At 48.5% G+C, this 21,238-nt stretch overlaps 1 protein-coding gene across 1 annotated transcript in view; it reads left to right on the plus strand.

The window, feature by feature from the left end:
• The window catches only part of LOC140425115 (kunitz-like toxin PcKuz1), a 54,760-nt gene that overhangs the window by 21,096 nt on the left and 12,426 nt on the right, over positions 1 to 21,238 (plus strand). Inside the window, exons 2-3 of the mRNA XM_072509029.1 lie at positions 4,644 to 4,823; positions 17,295 to 17,309. Of these exons, the coding sequence (XP_072365130.1) occupies positions 4,644 to 4,823; positions 17,295 to 17,305 (191 nt within the window). The 3' untranslated portion in view covers positions 17,306 to 17,309. The remainder of the gene's footprint in view (positions 1 to 4,643; positions 4,824 to 17,294; positions 17,310 to 21,238) is intronic.

Raw genomic sequence — 21,238 nt, forward strand, 5'->3', positions numbered from 1 at the left:
TTTCTGATTGCAACCCCTGGGTGGCATCCACCGTTCTGTTCTCAATGATTTCCAAAGTGGAAGAGAAGTTAATGATAACCCTTTCTAATTCTGAGATTCCCAGACCTGGGATTAGGGCGCGTACAAACTGGTGAATCCCGGAATTAAGGGTAACCAGTGGATTTGAGATTGATCTTTAAGGTCGCCCCGGAGGTCCCAGGTGGTTATGGAGGGAGTGAATGGCAAGGTGTTTGACCCCGAAGGCTTCGGTGATAATATTGCCAATGGCGCAGGCCTCTGTCCAGTCAACAGGAAGTGTCTTGGAGGCGCTATTCCCACAAAGCCAGGGGGAAGCATTGCGAACAAGGGTCGGGTACCAAAAGGTATGGTTCTGGTAGTGTTCCTATAATTACAGGGCCCAAACCTTCCCTTGACGTAGCCATTAGAGGCACAGATGATTGTGGAGTTGCCCAGGGTCAGATTATACGCCCACTGACAGTTACAACCATTCTGTTTAGTATATATGTGAGATCGGCCTCAGGGGAAGGTGCCTGGGGTCGGAATGTCGACTCATTCCTTTTGCATTCTGAAAAGGATGTCATTGGGCCTGACTAGTTGTAGAAGCGGAATTGAGCTTCCCGTAATCATAAGCAGCAAGATAGACACAGGAACTTAATGGTAAATCACCCACCCCAGTACTGCCCTGGGTAGAATTCCTTCTAATGCTTAGCCAGACTGACCCCTTAACAACCACAGAAGTAGGCTGCCGCCTCCAAGTGGGCGTATGACGGATAAGTGCCCCTGAACTACCTTGGGACCATGCAGAATCCAAGGGGAGGGCAAAAATCTCATCTCTGAGGAGGAAGGGTTTGTGGGAAAATGAGTACAAATCCAACAATTGGTCCAGTTGCCCTGTGAGGCAATGGCCTGCATCTTTTGGACCGCAGAATTCTAAATCCATGCCCCGTAAGGGCCGCGCAGAAGAACGTCAGTATTAGAGTCCATATCTCGATGGTCCAGTCAAGGTTCAGGTTCTGGCACTTTTGTCTGTGGTCGGTGCCCGTTTGACATGTGTGGCATGGATCCACAAAGGTCGCCCTTCGACTTTCACGGCAGTGTGGGTTGTCAGCAGCACCTGATGAGAGCATTCCCAATGAGGTTCCAGGCAGTGTTTCCTCTGGAAGACCGTCACGAGGACTAAATCTCCCGGCTGGTATGGGTGGCACCCTTCAGTGTTCGCTTCCTTCTGCGCCTCTTTTAAGAGAAGGCCTGGCCTCATCAGATGGTGATCCTGCAAGACAATGGATATGTGCTCAGTGAAATGGAAGGACAGTTTGGTGGGACATCAACAACTCACTTGAGTCAGGTCATCTGGGTGAAGGGGCAGTGGATGCTCACCTCTTTGACGCAGGCCAATCTTGCTGTGGTCACTGCTCTCTCCTTAGACAACCCCATGATCTCCAAAACCCATTCCTCATAGGAGGTGAGGACTAAGGGGCGAAATTCTCCTACCCGCCCCGCCACATTTCTGCGCCGACCGGCCGGCGGGAGTCTCCGTAACACCGACCGGTCAATGGGGTTTCCCATTGTGGGGCAGCCCCACGCCGTCGGGAAACCCCCTGGTGCTGGCAAAATGGAGACTCCCGCCGGCGGAGAATGACGCCCAAGATCTCTGGTCTACACACCCCCCCCCCCCCCCCGCACCCCGTCTTCGCCCTTTCCCTCTTGTAATGGACCACGTTCTCCTGCGGGGACAAAGAGAGGACATTGTGAGCTGCACGTTTGATGGGTCAGGGAGTTCTATCGCAGGTGGCATGTGAGGGCACTGCACCTGGACATGAAAGGGCTGTGCTAGTGGGTGCAAGAGGGTCCTGAGAAACAAGCTTGAAGATGGGATGTTGGTGTTGCGAGGTGTCAGTCAGTGAATTGGGGGCAGGGTTTGGGAAATTGAGCGGTGGCAGGCGGAAGTGATGCCAGAAGGGAGGTGGTAACTTACCGTTGCAGCTTGTTGGAGGTTAATTGTCTTCTTCCTACATTGGACTGCGGTCCTCCTGGTCACACTGCCCACACCCATTGCAGCTCCCTCTGCCTCCCAGGAGGCATTGCTGACCCTGCGGATGATTTTGCAATCCCCTCAGGGGAACAGGGTTCCCCATCTCTCATTGACGGCATCGAGAAGCCTGATCAGGTTGGTATCGCCAAAGAGAGAGGCAGGTCTGCACGCTGTCATGTTTGTGTGTAGACTGGGAGTGAGTGGTGAGGGAGTGTTTATAAATAGCTCCCCTTTGTTAGTGACGAGCAGCTGAGATGCAATTTGGGCGAATCAGTCAGCGAGGGAGCCAGGAATGGCAAGATTCATTTTTTAATAAGGGGGCTCTTTTTTGGCACTAAGTGCTGGAGGAGCCGTTTTACTATGTGGACGCCCTTCTCCGCTTTGCCGTTGGATTGGGGGTACAGGGGACTGGATGTCACATGCCCAAAGTTGTACCTCCTGGCAAAGTTGGACCATTCCTGGCTTGCGAAGCAGGGGCCATTGCCCAACATCACAATGAGTGGGATGGCGTGTCGAGCAAAGCTTTCCTTACAGGCGCGGATGACTCACAAGTAAAGGTTTTGATTTCAATGTGGTGCGATCAAACCAAATTGGAATCCCGTGACGTGCACGTTTATCCGGAGTCAAGGAACACCCCGCTCTCTATCAGGACTGTGTTGCAATTTGCAGCCTCAGCAGAGAACTCCCCTTCAAGGCCCAACTTATTCCCGTTTCCTGCACTGAGGAGCTCCGCTCACCAGAACTCCTCAATGCAGGAAAAGTTTGAGACGCTATTTTTAGATGGCATCCCTAACAATCAACCCACAACTATCCAAAGACCCAATTCATCTTTGAGGGGTGATGTGTTGGGTGTGGATCACATACAGGTCACCAACACTTGAAATCGTAGAATACTATTTTATTGAATCATTAAGTGTTTAAACATATTTAGAGTGTGGGTTAATACGATACTAGCTTTAACTAAAGACCTTTGCCTTGTCCTAACCAGTCGAAGCACTCAGCACATGGTGAATGTCTGCGTTTCAGGCTGTGAGCTCCGTGCTAGCTGCTACTCGAATGAGCGGGAACTCTGATGCCCCCTGTCTTTATAGTGTGTGTGCTCTCACTGGTGATTGGATGCGGTGTTGTGTATGTTGATTGGTCCCACTGTGTGTCCATCAGTGTGTGTCTGCACCATGATATACTGGTGTATATTATGACAAGGGGGTCCACAGCTTCACCCCCCCCCCCCCCCACCCACACGGCACACAAGTAGGGCATCCCCAGGCCCAATCCCCATCATTGGAAAAATGGCAGTCAGGCACCACCAGCCTGGCAGTGCCCCCGACCAGTGCCACCTGGGCACCTTGTCAGTGCTAGTCTGCCACCCAGGTGGCATCAGCAGGTTGCCAGGCTGGCAGTGCAAATTTGCGAAGGTGGCACCTGCAGTTCCAGAGTGCCACTCTGCCCAGAGGGCAAACATCTGGAGCTTCTGTTCCTTTGGGAAACCTCAACCAGTGCCATTCCATCTGCTCTGCATTTGTGGGGACCAGCACTGAACGGCGCTCGCCCGAGGTCTCTGAGGAAAACGGGTTAGATTCCAGGCCCACAGTAGATGCAGCAAGTGCATAATAGAGTGAGACTAGTTGTCTCACTCTAATGTGCAGATTTGCCAGATAGTGATCCCACCTGCAACGGGCAGGATTCAGATCGTGGGGAGTCATTCTCCGACCCCCCGCCGGGTCGGAGAATGGCCGTTGGCCGCCGTGAATCCTGCCCCCGCCGAAGTCTCCGGTACCGGTGATTGGGCGGGGAAATCGGGCAGCGCCGGTTGGCGGGACCCCCTGTTCAATTCTCCGGCCCGGATGGGCCGAAGTCCCGCCCAGAAATTGCCAGTCCCGCCGGCATAAATCAAACCTGGTATTTACCGGCGGGACCAGGCGGCGTGGGCGGGCTCCGGGGTCCTGGGGGGGGGGGGGGGGGGGGGGGCGGGGCGATCTGACGCCGGGGGGTGCCCCCACGGTGGCCTGGCCCACAATCGGGGCCCACCGATCCGCGGGCGGGCCTGTGCCGTGGGGGCACTCTTTCCCTTCCGCCTCCGCCACGGCCTCCACCATGGTGGAGGCGGAAGAGACTCTCCCCACTGCGCATGCGCAGGAAACTGTCAGCGGCCGCTGACGCTCCCGCGCATGCGCCGGGAAACTGTCAGCGGCCGCTGACGCTCCCGCGCATGCGCCGCATTTCCGCGCCAGCTGGCGGGGCAACAAATGCCCTCAATGTTGGGGCTAGGCCGCCAAAGATGCGGAGCATTCCGCACCTTTGGGCCGGCGCGATTCCGTCTGATTGGCGCCGTCTTTGGCGCCAGTCGGCGGACATCGCGCCGTTGGGGGAGAATTTCGCCCGTGATGTCTCGCGTGATCCTTTTATAGTTCGCGAGTCATGGCAAACTGGGTGGATCCCAGAAGAGGGATCCCCCGGCTTCTAGCGGCCATGCCTTGCCATCTTGCAGGCGCAACACGCCAATAGATCATGCCCCTCATGTTATTATTTTTGTAGTAACCAAGATCTGTGTATTAAATCAATTATTATGTAATTCTACAGATGTTACATGTAACAATTTGTATTTTTCTAGACAATCCAATCTGCTCTCTGCCACGTGTAGTGGGATGGTGTCGGGCAAGCATGGTCCGTTATTATTACAATCCAGTCATAAATGCATGTGTGCAATTTACATATGGTGGCTGTAAGTGGAATGAATTTGGAATCAACTTTGAATCCATGGAGGACTGCCAAAGGGATTGCCCAGGACCAGGTAAGTTTCTGTTCCAACAGCTTTTTCGCCAGGGTATGTTCATCTGAGAAAAAGAACTTGTGACAGGGAGGGCGAGAGTTCCTGCTAAGAGAACAAAATATAAAATTACCTTTATTCTCGTGCTAAATGCATTTCTATCAATATGATCTTTACAGCTTTAAAAAAAAATCTTCAAAATATTTTGCCAGGTCATTCTGTCGACAAGTTTATATGTAATGACACTGCTTTAATATTTTGTAAAAGCTAACTTTACATTTTCATTTCTGAATTCACGAATCCAAGAGATTTTAAATTTGTCAAATTCCATCCTTTCATTGGGATTTATTCTGTTGCCAATTTGCACCGGAGACGCCAATAATGTTGCCCTTTTTAATATTGAGTGATATTGCTTTCAGAGTCGCCCGGTATCAGATGATACCACCACAAGGTTTAACCGGATATTGATCAAAGACCCAACAACCAGTCAGTTAGTTCAAGTTCAATAATAGTTTATTTACACACAAGATTAACTCACACATGCAACATAAAAACACTACAAGCTACATTATACCTAACACTACAACAACCTGTACTTAACTTCAGGCACCCGGCTTTGGCAGGGGAACATGGCCTTTGTTTGGATCTGGAGTGGCTGGGTCTGGAGAAGTAACTTCGGTTCTGCTGGACTCATCCGTCTGGTAGCGATCGTTGATCTTGAACTCGTGGTGCTGCAGTTGTCTTCAGGTATAGGCCAGGCTGAAGAGTGCCGGTGTGCCAGGGCCAAACGAGATCGAACACATGGCAGTGTCCTCTTTATTCTTTGGGGTTTCGCGCTCTTTTGGGCAGTCCATAGCTTTGGACCCAATAATTCGGCAGGCTTCGATTCCTGCCTTCGATTTGAGCCAATAAAGGGGCGGGTGCCTTGATGGCTGGGCATGTCCTGAGCGGTCATTGACCTTGGCTGTTTGGGCTTCGTGGGTGAAGGGTGTGGCGCCAATGTGTCTGGAATTGTATCTGATACCCGAGTACCAGTCCTTTGTCCTGGGAAAATGGGCCATGAGAATGCAGATCGGCTGGGGGTTTCGATACTGTCTGGTTCTCTGTTAGCAAATATACATTAAGTCTGAGTTTGCCTGAATCCTGCATTGGCCATATTTCCCTTGAGTATTTGCAAGTATCCATGCTTACTTTGTAAGTGGCCATCCCAGATGGCTACAATTCTAAATGGGAACCTGCTTCCAGCTCCACCTGTTTTGATGATGTCCAGATTTTAAAGAGAGAATATTACATTTACGCAATGGGTGAATGACGTTCTATTGCTGCCTGACAATCAGGCCTGGCAACATTGAGACAGTCTCCAAGGTCATCACACTCAACTCAAATATTACAAACGAGGAGTTGGGCTAAAAGTAGCAGGTTTGTCTGTCTTTCAGTATAGGCCTATTATGTGTTGTGTTATTATAGTGACATAATACCTTGGGCATATTTACTGTACAAGACACAAGGTACCAATCGCTCATAAGGGATATGGTAAACATGTTATGGATTCATTTCTTGAGACTCGGCAATCATGCAGTTATCTCTTAAAGGAACTTGACAACATTATAAAATAATTGTGGCAATTTAATTATCAATTCCCCGTGATTTCTCGCTGCCTGCATGATTTGTGGTCACACAGTCTTCACAGGCAGGAGACGATCACGACAGGATCATTGAAGGAGCATAATGGTGGTTTAAATGACAGTATCTGAGCAGCACAAGGAGGGGTTGGAGGCTGCAGCTGAGACTGCATGAGGAGTGAAGAAATTGTTTCCTCAGCATGCTGAGCAAATCTCTGACATTGAGCCACTGAAGGGTTCAGCTGAAGGGAGGCATTTTAAAGTGAGGCTCCACGCAAGGAGGTTCCAGCCCAGGGAAGACTGAAACAAAAAGAGGTACAGAGACTGTGGGAATAGTGCATTCTGGAGGAGGTTCCTCAAGTGAGGGTGAGGGAAGGAGAATGAGGGAGTGGAGAACAGCTGGTCAAAGGTAGCAGCAACCAGCTTGCCAACTGCATACATAGCTGGCGATGCTGAAGGACAAGGAGACCTCAGAGAGGGGTGTAAGCAGAGCTGCCCAGGGAGACAATGTTACCCTGAAGGAAGGTTGTCCAAGCAGAGTTCAAATTACCTTCAAATGGCAGAGGGCCAGCATTGTAGCCTGTGGCACTGAACATCATGGTGTTCTTATACTTCTATCCCTCAGGATCCTTCTAAGGATCATCAGGAAATCTGTGCAGCATATCATGATTATTAGCTCAATACCTTTCAGCTATTAGGGTATATGGAGCTCACCTCCCACATCTTCCCTCCTCCATGGCATCAGCAGGCTCATATTATCCCTCACCATCCCCAGAGGTTCCTGCAGCTCATCTTCATCTTCCGAGGAGGGCTCCTCCTCCAGTTCACCCTTTTGTAGGGGCTCTCCTTTCTGTATAGCCAGATGGAGAAGGGCACAGCAATCATGTGGCAAAATCTCCGATCCATATTACAGAGAGCCACCGGAGTGGTTCAGACATCTGAATCACATCTTCAGATGCCCTATGGTCTTCTCCATGAGGGAGTGTGTGGTGATGTGGGCACTTTTGTACCTTTCCTTAGCTGAAATATGAAGGTGACGCACCAGAGTCAAGAACCAGTGTTTAAGTAGGTTGCCCTTATTCCCCCAGCAACCATCCCTGAAGACATTCTGGCCCCATAAAGACCCCAGTCACCTGGGAGGGTCTGAGGATGTAGGAGTCATGGCAACTCCCAGGGAATCGTGCACAAATGTGCCGGATTTACTTCCGATGGTCACACACCTACGGCACGTTGATTGAATGGAAGACCTTGCAGTTGATGAAGATCAGGCATTGCTGCCAGGAAGCCTGTGCAGTCACATGAGTGCAGTCTATTGCTCCCTGTATTCTTGGGAACCCAGAGATAGGTGCGCAGACCGTGAATCTCTTAGTCTGACTAACCTCGTCCAGAGCAATGTTCACGTAATTATGCCCCCCCCCCCCAACACCTGCTGTACGCACCGATGTGTTGCCTGCTGGGAAATGTCGTACAGGTTCCTAGTTGGTCCCTGAAAAGACCCAGTGGCAAAGAAATAGAGTCTGTCATCACCTTCAGGGCCACTGGTAGGAAGCAGCCTCCAAACCCACGTGGCACAAGGTCTTCTTAGAGCATGTGATATATGTTGCAGACAATCTGGACAATCACTGCCTGCCCACAACCTCTCACTCATGTATAGAAAGGAGACTCATGAACAATAGAGTCTCAGTGATGCCAGTCAACTCCGCTGTCTGTGTTTCTGATCCTCAGAATCCTGTTGATGCTCAGTCTGCCCCATGCAGTGCATCCTGCTGGAGCTGTGTGCCTTCAGACACCTTTACCTCCTTTGCCTCATGCATCCAATGAAGATTTGATGATTCCTCCTGCTGCATGCCCACTGCTCTTCTGCACTGTCTCCTATTGGTGACTTGTGACTGTGAGGTCCACATAGCCCATGGACCGCCTGCCATCTGTGATTCCTTTCCATTTCACAACAGGATTGTCTGCACTCTGTGACTCCTGTCTGCCAGCCTCTGAACTTCAACTGGAACCTTGACAGAGACATTGTCTTCCCTCTGCCTTCCATTGTTTGCCCTCTTCATCCACCTCCTTGTCCCTCTGCCTATCATTGTGAGGTCTCATTCTTCGCCGCATGCCTTGCATAACCCTCCTTTCACAATGCTCCCCATTTTGTTCGCTCTTCCTCCAGGTCCCTCCTTGCTCAAACCTTCCTCACTGTTCTGGAAAGCCCCCTGTTTCCAAAGAGGACTATGGCCAACATTAACCCGAATTAACCACTCCACCCCCGAGCGGTTTAGTGTGCGTGCGGACCATCCGCATTGTACCAACGCACAGTCAACCCACGGAAAGCTACTGGCCCAGATGGGGTACCCAGACGAGCACTCTGGTCTTGCGTGGATCAGCTGGCGGGGGTATTCGCAGACATCTTCAACCTCTCTTTACAACAATCTGAGGTCCCTATCTGCTTCAAGAAGACGAGCCTCATCCCTGTACCAAAAAAAGTCAAGCAGCGAGCCTTAAAGACTATTGTCCAGTGGCTCTGACATCCATCATCATGAAGTGCTTCAAAAGGTTAGTCATGGCACGAATCAACTCCAGCCTCCGGATTGCTTTGATCCACGACAGTTCACCTACCGCTGCAACAGGTCCACAGTAGACGCCATTTCCATGACCCTGCACTCAACCCTGGAACACCTAGATAACAAAGACACCTATGTCAGACTCCTATTTAATCGACACCAGCTTCAACACCATCATTCCTACGAAACTCATCTCCAAACTCCGTTGCCTTGGCCTCGGCTCCTCCCTCCGCGACTGGATCCTGAACTTTCTAACCCACAGGCCACAATCAGTAAAGATAGGCAACAACACCTCCTCCACGATCATCCTCAATACCGGTGCCCCACAAGGCTGTGTCCTCAGCCCCCTACTATACTCCTTATACACCTATGACTGTGTGGACAAATTCCCCTCCAACTCGATTTTCAAATTTGCTGATGACACCACCGTAGTGGGTCGGAATTCAAACAATGACGAGGCAGAGTACAGGAATGAGATAGAGAATCTGGTGAACTGGTGCGACAACAATAATCTCTCCCCCAATGTCAAAAAACGAAGGAGATTGTCATCGACTTCAGGAAGCGTAGTGAAGAACATGCCCTGTCTATATCAATGGGAACGAAGTAGAAAGGGGCGAGAGCTTCAAGCTTTTAGGTGTACAGATCACCAACAGCCTGTCCTGGTCCCCCCATGCCGACACTATAGTTAGGAAAGCCCACCAACGACTTCACTTTCTCAGAAGACTAAGGAAATTTGGCATGTCAGCTACGACCCTCACCAACTTCTATGGATGCACCATAGAACGCATTCTTTCTGGTTGTATCACAGCTTGGTCTGGAGCCTGCTCTGCCCAAGACTGCAGGAAACTACAAAAGGCCGTGAATGTAGCCCAGTCCATCAGCAAACCAGCCTCCCATCCATTGACTCTATCTAATTCCCGCTGCCTCAGAAAGGCAGCCAGCATAATTAAGGACCCCACGCACCCCGGCCATACTCTCTTCCACCTTCTTCCATCAGGAAAAAGATACCAAAATTTGAGGTCACGTACCAACCGACTCAAGAACAGCTTCCTCCTTACAGCCATCAAACATTTGAATGGACCTACCTCGTATTAAGTTGATCTTTTCTCTACACCTTGCTATAACTGTAGCACTATATTCTGCAGTCTCTCCTTCCTTCCCTATGTACGGTATGCATTGTTTGGACATCATGCAAGAAACAATACTTTTCATTGTATACTAATACATGAGACAATAATAAATCAAATAACCTACCACACGAACAGGCCAGGCCATAATCTGCAGTCTGGGTGCATCCCCTCCCAGTAATACATGATCCCATGCACCCAAGTATTTATCCTTGAACCATGAGTTATCATCACTCTCCTTGACTTTGAACTATTTTAAGGTCTAACCAATTAAAGTAAATTAACAAGCTGAGGGATAAATTAAAAGTGGCCATTCCTTAAAGGAGCACTGCCCTAAACAAAAATAAAGAGCAAATGAAACTTAAAAACATTAAATCAAATGGTGATTTAAAGGGTCAGTGAAGCACGGCAGACACTACGGTGCCCATGGGGCACAGATCGTCTTGCTTGTGTCCGTGGACACCGCACGGTTGCATTCCAAGGAAACGCAGCCACAGCTGAAGCTGCTTAAGAGGGCCAGACGGTTGGGCTTAGATGACCCCCCTCAGTCACCTGATACCTGGACTTGTTAATGGCAAGTTTCTCCAGGCCTGGGAGCAGGTTTTGCCTTGATTTTGAACTCTTCCGGATTCCAACTAATTAAATCAAATTGAACAAACTGAGGGACAAAGTAAAAGGGCCACTTCCCAAAAGAAATACAAAGAGCTACTGAAACTTCAAAACATTGGGTGCGATTCTCCCAAAAGGAAACAAAGTCCCCAAGCAAGCACTTTAGTTACGTGCTTGCTGATGCTCACAGTGCCGAGAAACACACGGCTATTCATCGTGACTGGCATAAGGGGCCTGAATGGGGAATGCATGGCTGAGACCGCACATAGCCCCGTTTTGCACAGTGGTGACCTCCGCTCACCGGAACTCCCCAGTGTAACGAGAGATTGATACTCCAATTAAAAATGGCGTCCGATCTCGGAGGCCCCCAAAACGATTCCCAACCTCTCCGAGCCGAACGCACTCTCGAATGTTCCCTGGGCCCCTCTCCCCACACACCCCCAACACCCACGCAGTGCCAGCCTGGCACCCTGGCAGTGTCCCTGCCAACTGGAAGTTCTATCTGGCCACTTTGGCAGTGCCAGCATGGCACCCAGGTAGTACTGCAAGGTACTACGGTAAAACGTGGTCTCAGCACCGGCGGCCATTTCAAACATTTGCCAGAAGCTGCCAATATGTGTAAAACATTTGGAAACAGGAACCTACCGAGGCAATCCAGCACATGGAAAAATCTGCACAAAGTGCAAAGGCAAAAACCATTTTGCCAAATAATGTTTTCGCAAAGTCAAATTCTCCATAAAGAGCGTGAGTCGCTGCAAGGTGTTGAATCGTGTGAAGCACTGGAACTTGTAAAAAGAGTGGATAGGACTGACTTTGCACTGAGCACAGACAGCGGATCACTGGAGTCCATTGTGTAACCTTTTTCAGAAATGGTTCAAGGTTTCGGTGTTTTGCCTTTCGCCTACAAGATTCAACTCAAGAAAGATGCTCAACCAGTGATACATGCTTCGAAAAGAGTTCCTGCACCATTACATTACCGTCTAAAAGCTGAATTAGACAGATTTGTTACTCTTGGTGTGATCAAAAAGATCGAAAAGCCGACATGTTCAGTCAATTCGATGGTGTGCATTCAAAAAATGAATTAATGTTCTCAGGATCCTAAAAACCACAATGCAAATATAAAAAGGGAACACTATCCGATACCTAAGTGGGACGAGATCACAAGTGAGGTGTCAGGTGCAACATATTTCAGCAAACTTGATGCTTCGCAGGGATTCTGGAAAATCAAGTTAGATGAAGAGAGTACTAAGTATTGTATTCAATACTCTGTTTGGTAGATATTGCTTTCTTCGTCTGCCCTTTGGCATACTCTCAGCATCAGAAATCTTCCACCGATCGATGGAACACCATAATTGAAGTCATTTAGATTGTTCGAGTACATGTCGGTGATATCATCATTTGATGTTCCACACAAGAGGAACACATTGAAAGGCTAAGAAGTGTTGCAGAATGTCAAGAAAAATGGGTTACACTTCAACAAGGCCAAATATCAATTTGATGTGAAGGAAATAACATGCCAAGGAGAGGTTGGTTGTCTGCTTGGTTGTCTGCTCAAGGAATAAAGTCTGATGGCATGAAAATATAAGCCATTGTGAATATGCCTCAACCAACAGAACAAAAGGGAGTACTGAGAATACTCGGCATGTTTCATTTTATTGGTAAATTTATCCCAAATCTTTCAGAAAAGACAGCATGGGCTGGATTCTCTATTTTTGGGACTATGTCCCCAAGCCGTCGTAAAAACTATGGGCGCAATTCTCTAATCGGGAGACTAAGTCCCGACGCCGGAGTGAAAACCGGAGTGTTTCACTCCGGCGTCAGAGGCCGCTCCCAGCCCCCTATTCTCCCGCTCCCGGGGGGCTAGGAGCGGCGCCGCGTCATTTATGCGGTTGCCGTCCTCCCCGCGGCCATCCGACATCTTCTTGCGGGGCGGCGGAGGAAAGGAGGCCGCGCTGGTTTGGGGGGGGGGAGAATCGCATTCGGGTGCCGGGGCAGCGTGGCGGGATTCGTGCGGCGCACCGGCGATTCTCCCACCCGGGGTGGGGGGGAGAATTCCACCCCCGGCCTTTCACACTAGAAAAACTGGCATGAAAAGGCCGCATATTCAGAACACTGCAGGTGGCTAGTAGGAACCTGGCGTGTTTCTAGCAGCTTTAGCTGCAGATACTGGCCCTCGCACTTCCGGGTCAGAGGCCACGCCGTGCTTCATGGCAAACTCAGACCGCAGAGCTGGACCTCACAAATAGTCCCGAATGATGACACCCCTGCCCTCTGATCGGCCCTCCCCCAACCATGGTGGCCGCGGACTGAGCCTGCAGCTGCCACGCGAGTATCCCGAATGGCATGACCATGAGTGGTCCACGCTGACGGGACTTCAGCTGGTCAGGGGCTGAGAATGACGGGGTGAGCCTCCAACAATGGCCGCAGGTAAGGGATGCATGGCGCGGCGTACTCCGAGAACATTTTGGGTCCCGGAGAATCGGGGACCCGGCATCGCTCCTGATTCCGTGCGCAGAAAATGATTCTCCGTCCCCGCGCTGGACGCGATTTCGCCGTTAGGGTGCCGAGAATTCAGCCCAATGTCTTAGAGAAGTTAAAAAAAAGTGAAAATCTTCACTTGGTCAGTCAAACATGTACAAGAGTGGATCACATTGAATACAGCTCCGACAACAACTCCAGTTCTAATATTTTTCGAACTGAACAAGAACACCAAAATTTTGACAGATGCATCGAAGGATGGTTTAGGTTTCAGTTTTGCTGCAAGTGAAAATGGTAGTGATTGGAAACCAGTAGCAAATGCATCCAGATCAGTGATCGAGTCTGAGTGTCGCTCAAATTGAAAAGAATGTCTAGGATTAGTCAACGGATTAGAGAAATTTCACAGTTCCGTGTATGACCTACTTACTTTGCTTGTAGAGACAGGTCACAGACCGTTGGTAATCATAGTCAAGAAAAACTTTAGTGAAATGTCACCTTGCATCCAAAGGATGATGATGAAACACCAGAGCTATGACTTTGAATTGATCTATACACCGGGCAAGCACATTGTTCTATGAATTGTAGTAGCAGATGCGCTATCCAGAGCTACAGCAGCACTGGATGACAATTCCATGGGAGAGAATGTGCAAGTGCATGTGGGTATGATCACAGAGACACTACCAGTGTCAATGCAAAGTCAAAACTGATTGTTGCAGAAATGGAAAAAGTTGAATGTCTGCAAATGGTGTTACATAATCTCAACAATGGATGGCCGAAAGGTTCATGCTCCAAGTATCATAATATGCAATCAGAGCTAAGTGTAGCAAATGGTTTGTTACCAAGACAACAGAGAATCGTTATTCCACAGTCTGCGCAAAGGAATACTGTAAAAGATTCATGAGGTTCACCTTGGATCGAGAAATGCAAGAAAAGAGTGCAGTATGTCAACGATATCAATATCGACAAACAAAGCAACTGATGGAGATGGTTGAAATTATGTCAGTTCCTTGGCAAAAGGTGGGGACAAGCTTATTTTACCTTGAAGGTAAAGAATATTTGCTAATCGTCAACTATTATTCAAACTATCCTGAAGTGGCACAATGTCAAGCTCGTCAGCCAATTGTGTTATTATGCACACAAAAGCAATATTTGCATGTCATGGCATTCCTCGTGAGTGACAATGATCCGTGTTTCAATTGTAAAGAATGGAAGGCATTTGCACAGCATTATGACTTCAGACATGTAACGTCAAGTCCATTGTATCCTCAGTCTGACGGAAAGGCAGAAAAAGGTGTGCAGGTAGTTAAACATCTACTGAAAAATCCATGGACAGTCAAGATGATCCATTTCTAGCATTGTTCAGCTGTCGAACATCACATTTGCGTAGTGTTTTGTCGCCATCAGAACTGTTGATGAATCGAAAAGCTAAGAACAACTCTGCCATGCCGTAACAAACAGAAAGTAAATGACAAGATAAGGAATCAGCTGCAATCTCAAAAGAAGTAGCAGAAGAGTTACCATGACAAGTCAACCAAGGTTCTGAAACCTTAATATCTGAATAATGTAGTGAGGGTGGAGGATTCTGATGGTTGGTCAAAATGTGCAACAGTATTACAGGAAATAGGTCTGCGATCTTACACTGTAATCACGGAGCAAGGACAGGCACTGCAGAGAAACAAAAAGTTAAACAACCTGTGGTTCAACTGCAAGCAGACGATGTCTATGAAAATTTGTATTCTTTAAAACCAACACAACCAGAGGACAAATCATATATCATTGTAGAGTCTGAAGTTTCAAACAGTGTTAATGGTCATTCCAGTTGCACCTACAGAAATACAAGACTGTCAAGCAGATTCATCAGATCTACCAAAGCTAAGAAGATCAACAAGGTATAGAAAGAAACCTTAAAGACTGAATCTGTAATTGGACAATGTAGCTGCACATGATATAAATTATTGTGTTGTGCATATCACATATAATATTTATTGAAATTATGTATATATCTTTTTGTTCAAAATCACAAGGAAAGGGCATGGAGTAGTAATCTTTATTATTGTCACAAGTAGGCTCACATTAACACTGCAATGAAGTTACTGTAAAAATTCCCAAGTCGCCACACTCCCTCTCCTATTTGTGTATCACAGAGGAAGAATTCAGAATGTCCAATTAACCTAACAAGCACGACTTTCAGGACTTGTGGGAGGAGACCGCAGCATCCAGAGGAAACCCATGCAGATATGGGGAGAATGTGCAGACTCCGCTCAGACAGTGGCCCAAGCATGATTATATTCTGGGACCCTGGCACTGTGAAGCAAAAGTGATCAAAATTGTGCTACTGTGCTACCCTGTAGTGATATGCATAAGCAATAGTGCATGTAAGTATGTTTGACCTCTGACCACTAGGCGGCAGGCAAATTATGCCATGTGACACTGCAACCGAGGGGGAGTCTGTAGAAGAGGTTGTCATGGTTAGTTTTGTCTGTGATTGTTCCAGTTTGTTAGTATTAGTTTCCAACCCACAGCTTGTTATACAATAATAAATTTGCCTTGTCTGGAACTAGATGTTCTTTGGTGCATTGCCTCAATCATTGTCCATGCACTAGAACATTACACTCTGGAGCTGGCAGCGGCTCTGTCTCCTTGGACTCCCTTGTACTTGGTGGAGAGAGGTGCTCACCTCCTCCTCCCTCTCAAAGGTCATGATGTCTGGTCCCTGTTTGTAAAAAGCAGTAGTAATTTGTGCCTGAGAGACATCATGCTTGGTTGGTGGGAAGATGCACTGAGATCTGAAGATTGCACTTTAACTTCACTAAGTACATTATGAGCGCGATTCTTCGGTTTCAACATTAAGTGCTCCTGTCAGGGGAGAATCGGGACTGTACCCCACTGGCAATAGGAGTGTTGCAGAGGTGGAATTCTCACATCTTTACTGTGATAAATTATGTATAGTTGCGAGCACCACGGTCTCCCTGCATTTACTGATTTCGAGCTGACGGTTTAAATATTTGCTCATTAGTTTATTTTCTTTCGTTAGTACTCAAAAAGAATATAAAATGAGTTAGCTGGATATTGGGTTCATAGTTTGGAAGTTGAAGTCTGTAATGCTGAATCCTGTGAATAAATCTGCCAATTGTCATGGGAGTGTTCCTTTAAGAAATATTTTTGTCTTATCACATGGCATCAGTGATCTCATTGTGTGGGTTGAGCTGGGTCCTGGCTCTGGGAGTTTTTACTTTCGCTTTGAGTTTTGGACTGGTTTGAACTGCACAGGTTGACAGAAGTATTTCTCTCTATCTTCATTTTAAAAGCTGTTTCCAGACTGCTAGGTAATTTAACAGAGACAATTGCTTTCTGGAAGGAATTCAAATCTGCTGTTTGAAAAGGGGAACAGAGTATCAGTCTTATACCAGTGAGAGTGCCGTGTGCTGGGCCACACCTCTGAAAAGGGGTTTCTGGTACTACTTGGATTTTGTTATTCAATTGGAACAGTTAAAGGGGAATTCATTAAGGGTTATACATAGATTACTGAAGCTGCGAGGGGTCTTTGTGTTTGTAATTGATAAAAATTCTTGCTGTGTGTGTTTGTACAAATGTTAACTAAATTTGTGGAATAAAGGTTGTTTTTTTTAATTAAAAGCGCCGAAGAAGTCCATTGAATAACTGAAAAGTGGGCTCTTGTGCTCACCTTAAACAAATTCAACAAAATGTTGTAGGTCAGGTGAACTCCATAATATTCTTTGGAGTTTTTAAACCCGGGCCCAAAGCACAATAATGGAAACGATTTGTGTCTTGTTTCCTACTTTATCTGGCTTGGATCCATTTAATCAGATGAGTGTGAGGCTGATAGAATTGGTGGGTGTGTAAGGGGGAAGTGGCTGTTAGGTGTGAGTCCAGTGTGCTGTGAAGTGTTGCTGAGTGGGTGATGGAGGTGTGTTGCATTGAGCAGAGTGGAGATTGGTGTTTGAACAGAGACAGCAGCATGGTTCATATGCCTGTTAACTTTGGTCCTTCTAACACCTGACTAACTGTTAATTCATAAATATTTTAGATGATCGATGTGAATTAATCTGTATCGCTTCTTCTTTCCTTTCTTTCCTTTCCTAGGAAACTCCTAACAAGGTAAGCACATCTTACTAAGAACCTTTTAGCTGTGTTATGAGATGAACTATAACCTTGGTGGGGATTTTCGTTATCAGGTTGAAGTCAGTTTGTTTGCATTGTTGTAAGTCCCAGTGGAATCTCAAGCACTAATAATGTTCAATTTTATGGACTAAACTAACATTTATCTTAACTTCACCGGCAAGCTCAGGTAGACCTAAAGATAAAACCACTTGTAGGAAGGAAACATTCTGTGCATCAATCAACCAGAAAAATACCCCAAGATCTTTCACACAAGTGTGTCAAAATAATTGATTGAAAATCAAGGAGAAATTTTCAGGAGTAATTTGCAGTGGATTTTAACAGATTTACATGGAAATTTTCAGAACAAGAAACCTCAGTGGTTGAGACACAGCTGCCAATGATGGGGTAAATATGCTGGAAATGCACAAGAGTCAAGGGTCAGGATTGGAGGACTCACAGTTGGTATTGGCTGGTTGCTGCTTCGGGTTGGAAGAGATTACAGATATCGAGAGGGATGAGTTTGTGAAGGGATTTCAAGAGAATTTTGAATTTGTGGCATATGGGACAGGAGCCAATTCAGGTAATTGTCGGTGGAAGGAGATGAAATCTGCCCGGATACAATCCCCAGTTGGCCTCAGTCAGCCAGAGGTAATGAATATCTTCATTCTTTCCACAGCCGTGTTCATCTGATATTTTAAGATGATTGGTTACTCTGTGATTAATGTACACAACCTGTCCAGAGAATGCAACATGAAGCTTTTGTCCTAGCTTTAGGGCTTCAGGTCGTCACAAACCTGATACATGAATGGATGCAGCTTTGATGCTCCATTTTCTCACCACAGATGATGTCAGACCTGCTGAGATTTTCCAGTATTTTCTGTTTGTGTTTCAGAGTCCAGCATCTGAAATAATTTGCTTTTATTTACATCAACGCTGAACCTGGTCAGATTCTATGTGCTGGAGTTGCTCCCATCTCCTGAACATGAGATTAATTCGCAGGATGACGGTGATCTCTGAAGGATATTTAGATATGGAAAATCTCCCCACCCATTCAGTGAAGAGGCATTAACCACAAGAATATACTTATTCACTTTTGCAGATTTGATCACATGTCCAAACCAGTCCAACTATATAATCTGACCAAAAGTCGACTTACTGTGCTATAAAGCGTCATTTGAATGTGGGTCTCCATGTCTTGGAACATGCGGGGCCTACACACAGTTCACTTAGAAACTGAGTAAATGTCATTGGCCAGTCCATGCGGTCTGTTTATAGTGGAAGCACTGTAACATTACATTCCCATGGCACATGGAAACTGATTCATTTTCTAAAATATTTTGAATCTGAAACTGTCTTTTACTTTTGACATTATGTGCAATTCCTAATTGACTTTAGATCTTCTGCATATGTTAGGACATAACACTGGGATGCAACCTTCCCAAGTGATCCTGATCACACCATCAAAGATCCCAAAACAAAATCTCGCCATGCAAACCCCTACTTTGGCCACTCACGAGATTTCACAGCTATTACGGGATTTGTGCCCATGGCCAGCACAGATGCTAAATTGCAGCCAGGGTGTGGAATCTGAATTGTATTTTATTTACCATCTTGTTTCCTTTGTGAGTTTGAACAAATTTCACATCAGAAATATCTTGACCTATGAAAACAAACCCTGAGATGAGCCTTGTTTTTCTTGAAATCTTATTTGGTTCCTCTTAAATCATCAATTTTACTGGTTTCATTAGCATCATATTTACATTCTTTATGTAACCAGAGGTTCTGAGTAACCTTATCATTCCTCCAATAATCCTTCATTTAATATTCCTGGAGTAAATTGCTTTTTAATTGTTATCTCTGCCCTGTTAATGAAGTTCCCTTTGGATGGTCCCATCGGCATCAGCCGTCAGTAGTACAAGAGTTCCAACAAGCTATTAGATGCAGCATTAGAATTTACATATACCACATTTCGAGTTGTAACAGCAGAATACATTTGCTCTGGAAAACACTTCCCCTTGATTCACCGTCATGGACAATATTTCAAAAACGTTTATTGGTCCAGAAATCCTGCGACATTTTCACTTCTCCTCACTACCATGCACTAGAACATTACACTCTCGAGCTGGCAGTGGCTGTCCCCTTGGACTCCCTGGTACTAGGTGGAGAGAGGTGCTCACCTCCTTCCTCCCTCTCAAAAATCATGACGCCTGGGGCGAACTTCTCCCGAAACGGCGCGATGTCCGCCGACTGGCGCCCAAAAACGGCACCAATCAGATGGGCATCGCGCCGCCCCAAAGGTGCGGAATGCTCCGCATCTTTGGGGGCTGAGCCCCAACATTGAGGGGCTAGGCCGACGCCGGAGAGATTTCCGCCCCGCCAGCTGGCGGAAACGGCCTTTGTTGCCCCGCCAGCTGGCGCGGAAATGACATATCGGGGCGGCGCATGCGCGGGAGCGTCAGCGGCCGCTGACAGTTTCCCGCGCATGCGCAGTGGAGGGAGTCTCTTCCGCCTCTGCCATGGTGGAGACCGTGGCGGAGGCGGAAGGGAAAGAGTGCCCCCGCGTCACAGGCCCGCCCGCGGATCGGTGGGCCCCGATCGCGGGCCAGGCCACCATGGGGGCATCCCCCAGGGCCAGATCACCCCGCGCCCCCCCCCCGGACCCCGGAGCCCGCCCACGCCGCCTTGTCCCGCCGTTCAAAAGGTGGTTTAATCCACGCCGGCGGGACAGGCAATTTATCGGCGGGACTTCGGCCTATCCGGGCTGGAGAATCCAGTGGGGGGGCCCGCCAACCGGCGCGGCCCGATTCCCGCCCCCGCTCAATATCCGGTACCGGAGACTTAGACAACCGTCGGGGGCGGGATTCACGGCAGCCCCCGGCGATTCTCCAACCCGGCGGGGGGTCGGAGAATGACACCCATCATGCTTGGTGGGTGGGAAGATGCACTGAGATCTGAAGATTCCACTTTAACCTCACTAAGTACATTATGGGCTTGATTCTTCGGTTTCAAAATTAAGTCACTGAAGGTATTTATTGTTTAATTAATAACCTGATAGTTTTTGTTGCTTTTTCGGGATAGAATTCTGCCGATTCTATTCATGTACATCCTGTCTCAACATAGGTTTCTGGGGCGTCATTCTCCGACCCCCCGCCGGGTCGGAGAATGGCCGTTGGCCGCCGTGAATCCCGCCCCCGCCCCTGCCGAAGTCTCCGAAGGGAGAAAAGTCGGCGGGGCGTTAATGGCGCCGCTGCCGCGGAGAATGTCACGGGTCTGCGCAAGGCAGCCGATTTTCGGCCTGCCGATATTCTCCCTTCCGGATGGGCCGAAGTTCCGTCGACGTGATGACCATTCACGTCAACGTGAATTAAACCTCCTTTTCATCGGCGTGACCCGGTGCTCCAGGCTCACGCCGACCAGCGAGGAGGTGAGTGACGGCCTGGGGGGTTGGCTCTGGGCAGGAAATGGCGTGGCCGCAGACTGATTGCGTGAGGAGAGGTGTGTCTCGGCTTGAGTGTGTGTGTGTGCGGCGGCGGGGGGGGGGCGGGGGGGGGGGGGGCGGGTGGTTAGAGTAGGCTGGGCTCCGGGGGAGTGCCGGGAGGGGGTCCGTGCTGGGGTGGAGGTTGGGGGGGGGTCCGTGCTGGGGTGGAGGTTGGGGGGGGGGGTCCGTGCTGGGGTGGAGGTTGGGGGTTGGGGGGGGGGTCCGTGCTGGGGTGGAGGTTGGGGGGGGGTCCGTGCTGGGGTGGAGGTTGGGGGGGGGGGTCCGTGCTGGGGTGGAGGTTGGGGGTGGGGTCCGTGCCGGGGTGGAGGTTGGGGGGGGGGTCCGTGCTGGGGTGGAGGTTGGGGGGGGGGTCCGTGCTGGGGTGGAGGTTGGGGGTTGGGGGGGGTCCGTGCTGGGGTGGAGATTGGGGGGGGTCCGTGCTGGGGTG

The sequence above is a fragment of the Scyliorhinus torazame genome, chromosome 6 (genome assembly GCF_047496885.1).
Source record: "Scyliorhinus torazame isolate Kashiwa2021f chromosome 6, sScyTor2.1, whole genome shotgun sequence".
Classification (NCBI taxonomy): Eukaryota; Metazoa; Chordata; class Chondrichthyes; order Carcharhiniformes; family Scyliorhinidae; genus Scyliorhinus; species Scyliorhinus torazame.